General features: G+C 44.0%; 1 protein-coding gene across 1 annotated transcript in view; it reads right to left on the bottom strand.

Moving 5' to 3' along the window:
- Nucleotides 1-6,688, bottom strand: part of DENND6A (DENN domain containing 6A) — a 35,298-nt gene extending 28,610 nt beyond the window's left edge. Inside the window, exons 1-2 of the mRNA XM_075833930.1 lie at nt 6,488-6,688; nt 158-196 (exon numbers count right to left, since the gene is read on the bottom strand). Coding sequence (XP_075690045.1) covers nt 158-196; nt 6,488-6,616 — 168 coding nt within the window. The 5' untranslated portion in view covers nt 6,617-6,688. The remainder of the gene's footprint in view (nt 1-157; nt 197-6,487) is intronic.
- Nucleotides 6,689-13,998: the final 7,310 nt, after the last annotated feature.

Raw genomic sequence — 13,998 nt, forward strand, 5'->3', positions numbered from 1 at the left:
ACTGCCGGACCCACAGATATCAGCTGATCGCCAGCAGGTTCATAAGAGGATTTGTGTTGATGGCAAAAAATGTTGTGAATAACACCACAGAAAACGCAAGTAAAACAAGTGTGTGTGAATCCGGCCTTAGGTAAATTTATTCTAGCAGATTACTCACCTCCTTGTCAGTTAATTTGGCATGGGGAGGATATAAGGCCTACAAAAAAAAAAAGAAAAAATGACTAAAATGAATACATTCCCTTATTTAATCTTACACTATAGTATATAACATTTTGCCGGGGTTCACACTAGCGTCATGGCTTCCACTTGTAAGGTTTCGTTCACATCTGCGTTAGGGTCCCGTTCTGACGTTCCGTTGGAGCTTTCGGTCAGAATGGGACCCTGAACAGACACAAACTGACAGACGGAAAACCAGAGTTTCCGTTTCCATCAGCATAGTCGACTACGCTATTGCTTCCGGCAAAACGACGGGTCCGGTGCACAGCAGAGACAAGCGGAAACAATGGGCACCGGATCCGTCAGCATTGAGATCAATGGTGATGGAAACGGAAACCTCTGGTTTCTGTTTGTGTCAGTTTGTGTCTGTTCAGGGTCCCGTTCTGACGGAAAACTCCGACAGAACATCAGAACGGGACTCCAATGCACATGTGAACGAAGCCTTATGGAGTCATGATAAAGATGATGGATCCTTTATCAAACTAATCCTATTGACTTATAATGGGGTCGGTCAGGTTTCCGGTGTTTTTGATGGCAACAATAGTAATGCAGACTAATAATTGTTTTTGTCTTCAGAAAAAAAACCAAAAAAAAAAAACGAAACACACACAATACCATAAACCTAAACAGACAGTTAAAAATGCTAATGTGAACAAAACCTTATACAAGTTCATTGTAAAAGATGAATGTGCGTGCGTAATCCCAGCTCCTGATCCCACGCACGTTTAATTTTTTTTTTACTGAAAATATAAAACATGGAGAGCAATCTGTAGACTTCTCCGCTGGTTTCAGCATGTGTGACAGAGGCGGCTATAATATACTATGTATACAGTCTGTTTACTCAGCAAAGTCATGAATCAAAAGGTCCGCAGAGACATTCTTGGAATTTTTCCAACCATAAAACAGAAGAAAAAAATAAATAAAAAGAAACCTCAGCAGCGTAGTTACATAATAAAATACAGGTAAGAAGTCCACGGTCTTCCGAGAGGTCATCCCTGGACTTTGTAATGTTTATCTGGTTTCAAATAACTTTTTATTTAAGAATTTTCCATCTAGTTTATAGAAGAGAAAGAATTTTTTTTGCTGCCGAAAGATTTACGTCATCTCCACGGGATACAAGGTTATTACTGAGCGTCCTTATATATAATGTAACACTTGTATCAAAATAGCGCACATTATGTTTCTCAAATACCATTGATTTTATTACAATAAAAAACAACATTGTACAGGTCATTTTGTAGACTCTACAGTCACAGGGAGCCACGTCTTCTGCTTACAGAGGGAATACTAATATTTGTCCAACTGGCCTTTCTGCTACGTGTCTTAGATTTTATGTCCAGAACGAACGTAGGGAAGGAGTAAACAATGCTCCGATATTAGCGGATTTACACATTTAGGCCACATTCACAAATCGCAGTTTCTACCAGCCAGAACTGGATCCAAAAAGAGAATTTCCAAAGGCTTTACTATACACTTTATATTACTTTCATGCAAAAAGACAATGGAAGAGGCGCCGGAGAGGGCCAGCAAGGCAGTGGGACGTTTAACCCCTTCTTGTTTTTTCTCGTACGCATACTTCTTAGCCAGGGGTGGGGTGGGGGTGGGGTTGTAGTTTGGATGGGGCTCAGGTGCTGACATACCGCTGACACCTCGCACTAATGGTCAGGAGCAGAGATATCTCCGATCACAGCCATTTAATAGCAGTCGCAAAATCTAAGCCGTTAGATAAAGGGGGGGGCTCCCTTTATCCCCTCACAACGCGATCGCGGGGTGCCGATGAGTTATCATTGCGACTGGAGGCCATATAAAAGCCCCAGCTCTGCCATGTTGGTAAGGGGCAGGGCTTAATAGGACAATAAAAAAAAGCACAATTCTCCTATATATAAATATTGCAGTCTACTGTGCAAGTTATTTAATGATCGCAAGTTCATTGTAATTTAAAAAAAAAAATAGTTAACGTAAAAGTAGTTAAATGAGTAACTATACGGGAAGGTGTCCATCAGTCATAGGCCCCAAGCACACGACCGTAGATTTCGTCCGTAATTACAGATCCATCCATTACTACGGCTGACGGACACCTTCCTGCATATTTACGGGAAAGTGTCCGTGCCGTATGATAACCTTCCGTAAAAATCAGGACATGTCCTATTTTTTTAATTTTACGGCCAATGCTCCCATACTTTATAATGGGAGCACAGTCCGCAAATGCGGATGACTATTCACAGTCACCCGTAACCATGGACCGTGATTACAGGCATGGTCGTAGAAATGAATGGGTCCGTAATTACAATCAAAATCTGCGGTCAGGTGCATGGGGCCTAAGAGTTGGAAAACTAAACCAAGTCCGACCTGACATTGTTTTTAGCCCGCATGTGCGCCTTATTGATGGACAGCACAGGGGAGAGAGACAGGTGCACTGTTCTTCCCCCAATAAGATGGATGCAACTAAGAATCAAATATTTTATTTAATAATTTTTTATAAAAATTTTTTTTAAACAATTTGACAGAAGAGATGATCTTTAGATTTAAATCGCTCTTTAATAGCGACAAGGAGCTCAATGCCTGTCAGTCAGATGGGGAACTTATGTGGCGGGTGGCAGCCGTAGGCACTGGCTCCTAATTCAGGCTCCAAACAGAATCACTGCTATTGTGACTGGCAATTATTCATTTGTTGCCAGGGACAAGAAACCACAAACACGTAGTAAAGCAGAACAGTTAGTTCTTGGCATAAGAGTCTGAATGGTAGATGGGAGTCATCTGAAATCAATCTTTAAAGAAAAACAAAAAACAAATATATAAAAAAAAAGTCAAGTTTACAGCGCCATCAGCTCCACGCTATGTCATGCCGCGAGTACCACTCAAATATTACTGTAAGAGAGAAATATACTACCAACACTCACTAGATGTCTTCATAGACAGCACATTTTACTCAGGCCATTGCCATCTACTAGAACATTAAGCCACTTTAAGACATTTTTAGGGATGAATGCCCATTGCTGTATTTGTACGTGTACCATTGAAGGCATTTTAGAAAATATTGGGAAACAACTAACATAATGGCGCCAGCAACAGCAGACACGGCCTGAACACACGGTGGGAGAGCTGGCGACATTTAATTCCCTGCAAATTCATGAGAAAACACGATGATTGCTAACCGTTGTTAAAGGGGTTTCCCACTGGAGGCATTGATCACCTGACCACAGTATAGGTGACAAATGTATGATCGCTAAAGGCCCCACCGATCATTAGAACAGGGGTCCCGAGTCCCCTTACCGCACAATCGTGGGGAGATGGAGTTTAGATGGAGCGGTGGCAGAGCCTGCACGCGGTCGCTCCATTCAAAGTCTATAGGGCTGATGGAAATAGAGGAGAATCCGTTTAAAAAAAAAAAACAACCTGTAACTTGATAGTCAACACACTTCCGACAGTACATAGTGACGTGTCAGAAGTTTTGATTGGTGGGTGTCTGAGCACTGAGACCCCACCAATCGCTAAAACGGAGCGGCAGAAGCGCTCGTGTGAGTGCTGAGCCTCTTCGTTTCTGTTCGGCTTTTTCCGGAAAGCCGAACAAAAACGGAGTGGCTCAGCGCTCACACACGCGCTTCTGCAGCTTTGTTTTAGAGATTGATGGGGGTCTCAGTGCTCGGACCCCCACCAATCAAAACTTCTGACACGTCACTATGTACTGTCGGAAGTGTGTTGAACGTTTAGTTACCCTTTAAAGGGGTTTTCCCATCTTAGACATTTATGGCATAGCCACGAGATAGCAATCCCTGTGCCGGTCACAACGAATGGAACATATGGCTTTCATAAGAGAAATGATTATCTTTTCTGGAAGGATTTTAATATATTCATTAGGTTCAAGGCCAGCTTTAGGATGTGGGTCCCTTTCATACATGTAGATCACTTAAAGTTGTGCGGCTGGGAGCCGACATGATTGGTACGCGTGACGGAGACCGCAATATAAAAGTGAGTTTCCCTGGCAGTTCCACTGTACCACCAGTACTAGAGATTACGTCCATTGCGACCATTGGAAGCACCTCTGTGATTTAGCTAACGAAGGGTGTCCCCCTTTATTAATGCAGCATGCCCTTAAAGTCCAAATGGAAAGGGGGGGCGGGTTCCAAAGCAGATAGTGACTTTAATAATAACCACAAGTAACCTCAACATAATTTAATGCAGGCAACTCATTTGATTGTCAAATGATGGAATCTCCCCCCATGATAAATTATAGTTGCATTTACTAAAGGGTATTTCCATCTTAAGACATAAGTATATGTCATAAATGCCTAATATATGAAGGTTCTACCTCTGCTTGCTTGGCTCTTTCTCATAGGCTTCAATTAAATGGAGAAACTGCTGATGTGAATCGGCAAATGGGTGTGGGAGGACCCCAATTCTCGCAATAGGTAAGGGTCCCACCTCAAGAACCTATCAGGCATTTATGGAATATCCTGTGGATATGCTAACAACGCTCAAGATAGGAATATATTTTTTTTTTTATCAACCTCCAGACTTTACTCTCTTACATCTAGTAGCAGCCCTGGACAAAGTTCTGTGTAATAGATATGAATAATCATCGCTGCTTAGTCATAGACTCCATCTAAATAGAGCACAACGTGGCAGATTGTAACGACCAGCGAACTCGCTGCAACTCCTGAATTACGCTCATCAGTGAGGTATAGAGCGCACGTTTACGTCCAAAACAAAAAGTAAAAAAATTTGTGCCCAGGAGAGGACAGGGATGAAACCTTGTTACCTCCTTCTCTGGACTATGTTCACATTTGCGTTTATAACTGAAACCAGAACACTGGTCGGGATACGTCGGACAACGAATACCCCCGGCGCCCAATGAACCCCATTGACCTACAATGGGGTCCATTGGGTTCCAGGATGGTGTCCGTCGCTTTGACTGGAAATATAGAGCTGCATGCTAATTATCTTATCAAGTCTGAAGGAATCCACGATGGAGGGTCAGATATCGAAGTGAAGCTAGTCACAATGGGTGAGATTACTCAAAAGTAGTGCCATGGTAAACTGGAGCAGTTGTCCAATCAGATTCCAGCTCTCATTTTTCAGAGCTCCTATGGAAAACGAAAGTAGCAACCTGACTGGTTGTTGAGAGCAACAGCTTCACTTTTCCCATGCGCAGGTTTAATAAATCTCACTCTAAGGCCTTGTTCACACAGCGAATGTTCAGGCAGAAAAATAGGAGGCTGATTTTAAGAGAAAACAGCCTCTGAATCCAGGCGTCCTTGGAGCCGATATTTACAAGCATTTTTTAATCGTATTTTGAAGTGCTAATGATAAATGGAAAATATGTCAGCATATTCTTATGAGGCCTTTTTTAATTGAGCAGCATAAAAATAGGCTTCATATGAACTACTCAATGCATTTCCTATTGAAATCATAATGTTTTTAAGGCGTATCTCAAGTGCATTTCGGAGCGTAACGTGAGCGGTTTGCGCTCCAAAATACACCTGCATATACATTGTGTGAACATGGCCCAAGGATGAGGTACATGGTTACAGTTGTAGAGGACTGTGGACGCGTCTCTTCCAGGGATAACTAGTATAATGATAACTATGGATAAACTACATCTATTCGGCTTCAGGGCTTATTTACTGGTCCATAGAACGATGATGGGAGAACCAATTTGCCTATTATTCGCATAGATTTGCCAAAAGCGAATAATTTCTCCAAAGCATCTGGCAAAACATGCAAAAAAAATAAAAAATCCCCTCTAGTGATCTCCTCCCCCCCATACACGGTCCCATGTCTAGGAGTGACGTAAAAGACTGGATTATGAATTATTATTATGGATAATAGCAGCAGTCTGTATTCTGCATGAGATGCTGTCATGGTGCCCTCACCCCTCCAGTGACAGAACACCTGCTGTAAATGGTTGGCATAGATGCCACAGCGCCCAGTAGTGTGCCAGGGGAACCTAATCAATGCACGCTGGATCAGAAAGTCGTTGCATTCAAAAGTGACTTATTACATATAGGAAAGTTAGTAAATACAATGTATCTCTGCATTGAGTGTTCCAAATTATGGAAAAATAACATAAAGCCATGGATCCTTTGTATTGGGCATCAGTGAAGAGCCCAGGGGGGGGGGGGGGGGTGACATGGAAGTGCCCTTTGTGTTCATGCATCAGACCCTTCCCCCTCCAAGTCAATGACCAGGGTGGTCCTCCTAGTGACATAGCGCTGTACAGAAGATCCATAATACAATATAAGTTATACAACAACTTGCAGACCTCCCTCACCTCTACAGTCTGGCCCAATTCCAGATCGAAGCCCACCACACAGATACAATGCAGCCAAGAGGAAAAGCGGTCCCAGGGAAGAGACAACGGGTCCCCGGAGAGGGTCTGCGCGTCCTCCGGCCCCTCCATCCCCAACGAAGACAAGTCTAATAGTTCAGAGTCTCCATCCTGCCGTCAATCAATACAACATAACACATCATCACACAGCACCGGCAGCGCGGGACGCGCAATGATGACGTAACGTGAAGCGAAGTTTGTGAGGGCAGAGAACTTCCGCCAGGGAATGCTGCGTGCAGTGCAGTGTAATTACAGGCTGCCCCCCGATTGTCAGCTTTTCTAAATATGGAAGATGTATCTGTCTATTTTATATTGTTTGCCTACTATTATATATGAAGACAGATAGGTTAGATAATATATGCATATATTATCTATACTTAATAGACTACTATATATATATCGTTTTTTACTTGACCTTTGACCACCCAAACTTTATCAGACCCCTGTAATCTGAACTAAGTGCGGATCCTGGAGTGTGGGAGAAGTCTGGGGGGGTGTCTTTATCTGGGACACATTGGGAGAGTAGACATTTATGTGTAATACTAAAAAACGTACCATGGGCATAATGCCTGAGGGTATGTTCACACGAGGGCGTCCGTAACGGCTGAAATTACGGGGATGTTTCCGCCTGAAAACATCCCTGTAATTTCAGCCGCAACGGCATGTGCAGGCGCTTGAACGCCGCGTCCATTACGGACGTAATTGGCGCTGCTATTCATTGGAGTCAATGAATAAAGGCTCCAATTACGGCCAAAGAAGTGACAGGTCACTTCTTTGACGTGGGCGTCTATTTACGCGCCGTCATTTGACAGCGGCGCGTAAAATATGCCTCGTGTGAACAGACAAACGTCTGCCCATTGCTTTCAATGGGCAGATGTTTGTCAACGCTATTGAGGCGCTATTTTCGGACGTAATTCGGGGCAAAAACGCCTGAATTACGTCCGTAATTAGTGCGTGTGAACATACCCTGAAGAGGTAATGAGTAGTGGAGTGCACCACACACATTTATTTTTATAGTGTTTATTATAGCTGGAAAATACTGTCATACACTGACCAAATAACATCACCATACAGTGACAAAATAATACAGTCTAAGGCCTCATGCACACGACCGTAAAAACACCCGTTATTACGGGTCGTAATTACGACCCGAAATAACGGGCCCATAGACTTCTTCTGGCCACGGGTACCTTCCCGTTTTCTCACGGGAAGGTGCCCGTGCCGTTGAAAAAGATAGAACATGTTCTATTTTTTTATTTTACGGGCCGTGCTACTATACTTTATAATGGAAGCACAGTAGAAGGAAGTCGGCATCACTCTCAATCCTCACAGCATGGAACAGGCAGATGCAAGTGGAATCAGGGTTTTTCTCATTTAAAGAGGCTCTGTCACCAGATTTTGCCACCCCTATCTGCTATTGCAGCAGATCGGCGCTGCAATGTAGATTACAGTAACGTTTTTATTTTTAAAAAATTAGCATTTTTTGCCAAGTTATGACAATTTTTGTATTTATGCAAATGAGGCTTGCAAAAGTCCAAGTGGGCGTGTTTAAAAGTAAAAGTCCAAGTGGGCGTGTATTATGTGCGTACATCGGGGCGTTTTTACTACTTTTACTAGCTGGGCGTTCTGACGAGAAGTATCATCCACTTCTCTTCAGAACGCCCAGCTTCTGGCAGTGCAGATCTGTGACGTCACTCACAGGTCCTGCATCGTGTCAGACGAGCGAGGACACATCGGCACCAGAGGCTACAGTTGATTCTGCAGCAGCATCAGCGTTTGCAGGTAAGTCGATGTAGCTACTTACCTGCTAACGCCGATGCTGCTGCAGAATCAACTGAAGCCTCTGGTGCCGATGTGTCCTCGCTCGTCTGACACGATGCAGGACCTGGGGAAGTGACGTCACAGCGTGATCTGCCAGAAGCTGGGCGTTCTGAAGAGAAGTGGATGATACTTCTCGTCAGAACGCCCAGCTAGTAAAAGTAGTAAACACGCCCCGATGTACGCACATAATACACGCCCACTTGGACTTTTACTTTTAAACACGCCCAGTTGTACTTTTGCAAGCCTCATTTGCATAAATACAAAAATGGTCATAACTTGGCCAAAAATGCTCGTTTTTTAAAAATAAAAATGTTACTGTAATCTACATTGCAGCGCCTATCTGCTGCAATAGCAGATAGGGATTGCAAAATCTGGTGACAGAGCCTCTTAAAGCAAACTTCGGGCGGTGCTCAGCATAAAAACAGACTGTCTTGTAGTATAATATCGATGAAAGAAATTAAAATGCGGCACTCACCCGTTTGCAAATCTTCTTAACTTTATTGTGTCACCTTGGCGAGGGTAAAAGCATTACAGGGAGGACAGCTAGTTGTCATTTCTTTCATCTATATTATACTTTATAATGGGAGCACGGATCGGAAAAACGGACGGCTGCGTCGTGTGCATGGGGCCTAATGGTATGTTCACACGGAGTGTTTTCAGGCGTATTTCGGGACGTGTACGCATCGAAAACTGGAAGCAGAACGCCTCCAAACATCTGCCCATTGATTTCAATGGGAAATACGGCGTTCTGTTTCGACGTGGCGTTTTTTTACGCCTCGTTTTCCAAAAACAGCACGTAAAAAGATACCCTCTATAAAGAAGTGCATGTTGGGACGTTTTTGGAGCCGTTTTTCATTGACTCTATAGAAAAACAGATCCAAGTACGGCCGTGAAAATCGCTGCGGTATGTCTAGTACGGAAAACTTTCAGCCCCCGACTGGAGACAGGGCCTAAAAGGCTTCCGTAGCCGCCCGCAAGATTTTGCCTGCTCAGGAGCTGAGACGGCGTCGTCAGCGCGGGATGTCAGCTGTATGTTACAACCACCTGTAATGGCAGGCACCGGAGCTAGATCCGATTCCTGCCATTAACCCCTTAGATGCAGCGATCGAAAGCGATCGCTGCATCTTTGGGGTTGGTAGCAGATCGGCAGCCCAGTCGTACTATAGCAGGGCTGCCGACTGCTTCTATGGCAACAGGAGGCTTAACAATGGCCTCCTGTACTTCCATTGCGGAAGCCGATTAGGCGCCGCCCGGAGGCGAAGCCTTATCGGATCGCTGTCAGTGAATGACTGACAGATCTAATACATTGCACTACATAGGTAGTGCAATGTATTAGAAAAATAATCTGACAGTTGGACATTCAAGTCCCCTAGTGGGGACTAAAGAAAAGTGTAAAAAAAAGTTGGAAAAAATATAATATAAGTTTCAAGCAATAAAATAATACACAATCGCCCTTTTTGCTTATCAAGTCCTTGATCATTGAAAAAAAAAAAAAAACATACAAATTTGGTATCGCCGCGATCGTAACGGCCTGAACTTATTCCACGCGAGACAAGTAATTTTATTGTGCATTTATTCGCTGGAATCGGACTGACCCGCAGAATAAAGTTAACATGTAGTTTATAACGCATGGTAAACGCTGTATAAAAAAACTCTAAAAAACAATGCTAGAATTGCTGGTTTTTGGTCACCTTGCTTCACAAAAAATAGGATAAAAAGGTGATCAAAAAGTTGCATTTAAAAATGGTACCAATAATAGCTACAGCGCGTCCTGCAAGAAAACAAAAATGCCACTACGTCTATCAAAAAAATAAATTAGCTAAGGCTCCAATAAGTCAGGAAAGAAGAATATGCTGTTGTGCAGGCCCGAGGGGAATATTTCTTCTTTTTCAAAAGGCGATTTATCAAGGCCAGTGGCGTAACTACCGCTATAGCAGCCGTAGTGGCTGCTACGGAGCCCCCAGCATGAGGGTGCCCGTGCCAACCGCCGGCACGGCCCCCCCCCCCCACGGCCGGAGGCTCCGCTAGCAGCCGCTACGGCTGCTACAGCGCGACGCCACTGAAGGGGTTGTTCCTACAAAAGACATGCATCCACAGGATAGGGGATACATGTGGGATAACTGGGACGCCCAGCGATAAGGAGAACGAGGGGACCGAAAGTCCCCCGAAGTTCTCCATGACAAACCTCGGACTAACGGGGTCTGTCGGCAGCTCCATAGAAATGACTTGTGCACCGGTCGCGCTTGTGCGCATGCGTGACCAACGCTCCTTTCATTTTTATTGAACTACGCAGGCCCCGGAAGTCCGAGGCCTGTCATTGAGAACTTAGGGGGACTTTCGGTCCCCCATTCCCCTTATCGCTGCCAGCGATCACACATGAATCCCCTATCCTGTGGACAGGGGATACATCACTTTTGTAGGACAAACTATAGGCCGTTTTTTTTTTGGTTGGGGCTGTATGGCGTTATCTACAGGGGGGTTTATATGCTGTAATCTACAGGGGGGCTGTATGGCGTTATCTACAGGGGGGCTGTATGGCGTCATCTACAGGGGGATTTGGGGCTGTATGGCGTTATCTACAGGGGGGCTCTATGGCGTTATCTACAGGGGGAGGGCTGTAAGGCGTTATCTACAGGGGCTGTGTATGCCGCTATCTACAGGGGGCTATATGGTGCTATCTATAGGGGGGCGCTGTGTGGTGGAATCTATAGGGAGGCACTATCTACAAGGGGGGGTTGTGTGATACCCAGGGGAGGGGGGGCCCCAGGAGGGGGGGCCCCAGGAGGGGGGGCCCCAGTCAAAAGTTTGCTATGGGGCCCAGTCTTTCCTAGTAACGCCCCTGATCAAGGCGCTAAAATTAGTGAACCAGGAAGGGGAGGACCCAAACATATCCGCTGGAAGCGATGGTGCCCGTATTATACCAGGACAACACTTTCCTAGCAAAATTCCATAAACTGTAAAGGTGCGGAGTGTGGATCAAAAGGGGGATAAGAAACTACACCATTTATTAGTGCAACCCCGGCCTGTGCAGAAAGGATTGTGTCACAGCGTAACACACATCTATGGATTATTTTACCCCATTATTATACCACCTAACTATGCCCCTGATATACTCTGCCCAGCTTACATATCCCCCCACATTATAAACTAATATACCAGCAATACTCAAAAAAAACTACTACCAAGCAAAACCAAAGTCCAAAAAACCAAATGGTGCTCCTTCCCTCCTGAGCCCTACAGTGTGCCTAAACAGCAGTTTACTTCCACATATATGGCATCGCCATTCCCGTGAGAACCCTTTTAACAATTTTTGGTGTGTGTGTCTCCAGTGGCATAAGCTCGGCACAACATATTTGCCACTGAAATCGCATATCTAGGGAAAAATATACATTTTTACTTTGCACCATCGGCAGCGCAATCATTTATGGAAAAGACCTGTGGGGTGAAAATGCTCACTACACCCTTTAATAAATGCCATGAAAGGTGTAGTTTCCAAAATGGTGTCACTTCTCAGGGGTTTCTTTTATTATTTCACATCAGAGCCTCTGCAATTGTGAACCAATACTTTGCAAATCGCCAAATTAGGCCTCAATTTCGCATGATATTCTTTCACTCAAGAGCCTGGTCGAATGTCCAGGCAAAAGATTAGGGCCCCATGTAGGGGGTTTCTAAAACCGGGAAACACAGCATAATGATTTGAGAGCTGTCTTGTTATGGTGGCACAAGCTGGGCACCACATATTGGCATATCTATGCAAAAAATCCCATTTTCACTCTGCAACATCGATAGCACAATAATTTCTGCGAAACACCTGTGGGGTTAACATGCTCACTACACCCCTAGGTGAATATCTTGAGGGGTATAATTTCCAAAATGGGGTCACTTCTGGGGGTTTCCACTGTTTTGGTGCCACAGGGGCTTTGCAAATGCGACATAGCGCCCAGAAACCAATCCATCAAAATACTCACTCCAAAAGCCAAATGGCGCTCCATCCATTCTGAGCCCCGCCGTGTGCCCAAACAGTAGTTTATGACCACAAATGGGGTATTGCTGTACTTGAGAGGAATTGCTTTACAAATGTTGGGGTGCTTTTTTTCCTTTATTTGTTGAGAAAATGTTTGTTTTTTTAGCTAGTCTTATTGAAGAAAGGGGATTTTTTTTATTTACACTGCCCAATTTGAATAAAATCTATGAAAGACCTATGGGGGTCAAAATTCTCACCCCTAGATTAATTCTTGACGTGGTGTAGTTTTGTGAATGGAGTCACTTTTGGGTAGTTTCCACTGTACTGGTACCTTAGGGGCTTTGCAAAAGCGACATGGTGCCAGGAAATCAATCCAACAAAATCTGTACTCCAAAAGCCAAATGGCGCTCCTTCTCTTCTGATCCCCACCGTGTGCCCAAACAACAGTTTATGACCACATATGGGGTATTTCTGTACTCCAGAGAAGTTGCTTTACAAACATTGGGGTTCTTATTTCCCTTTATTTGTTGAGAAAATGAAAAATTTGTTACTAAACCTACATCTTATTGAAGAAAAAGGATTGTTTTTATTTTCACCGCCCAATCCTAATAAAATCTATGAAACACCTGTGAGGTCAAAATGCTTACTACACTCCTAGAGGAATTCTTCAAGAGGTATAGCTTATTACATGGAGTCACTTTTTGGGTGTTTTCACGGTTTTGTCCCCTCAGGGGCTTTGCAAATGCGACATGGCCTCCGCAAACCATTCCTGCTAAATTTCCCTTCTAAGTCCTGCCGTGTGTCCAAACAGCGGTTTATGACCACATGTGGGGTATTGTTTCACTCGGGAGGAATTGCTTTACAAATCTTGCAGTGCTTTTTCTCCTTTAGTCCTTGTGGAAATGAGAAAAAATGTGCTAAACCGACATTTTCTTTGAAAAAATTTAGATTTTCATTTTCACGGCCTACTTCCAATAATTTCTGCAAAACAACTGTGGGATCACAATGCTCACTATACCCCTAGATAATTTCCTCAAGGGTTGTAGTTTCCAAAATGGGGTCACTTGTGGGGGGGTTTTCACTGTTTTGTCCCCTCAGGGGCTTTGCAATAGCGACATGGTCTCCGCAAACCATTCTTGATAAATTTGAGTCCAAAAGCCAAATGGCGCTCTTTCCCTTTTGAGCCCTGCCGTGTGTCCAAACAGCCGTTTATGACCACATGTGGGGTATTGTTTTACTCGGGAGAAGTTGCTTTACAAATGTTGTGGTGTTTTTTCTCCTTTAGTCCTTGTGGGAATGAAAAAAAATTAGCTAAACCCATGTTTTATTGGAAAAAAAATTTGATTTTCATTTTCATGGCCTACTTCCAATAATTTCTGCAAAAAACCTGTGGGGTCAAAATGCTCACTATACCCCTAGATAATTTCCTCAATGGGTGTAGCTTCCAAAATGGGTTCACTTGTGGGGGGTTTCCACTATTTTGGCATCACAAGAGCTCTTCAAACCTGACATGGTGCCTAAAATATATTCTAATAAAAAGGAGGCCCCAAAATTCACTAGGTGCACCTTTGCTTCGGAGGCCGGTGCTTCAGTCCATTACCATGCTAGGGCCACATGTGGGATATTTCTTAAAAATGCAGAATCTGGGCAATAAATATTGAGTTGCGAA

Source organism: Rhinoderma darwinii, chromosome 7 (genome assembly GCF_050947455.1).
Source record: "Rhinoderma darwinii isolate aRhiDar2 chromosome 7, aRhiDar2.hap1, whole genome shotgun sequence".
Lineage (NCBI taxonomy): Eukaryota > Metazoa > Chordata > Amphibia > Anura > Rhinodermatidae > Rhinoderma > Rhinoderma darwinii.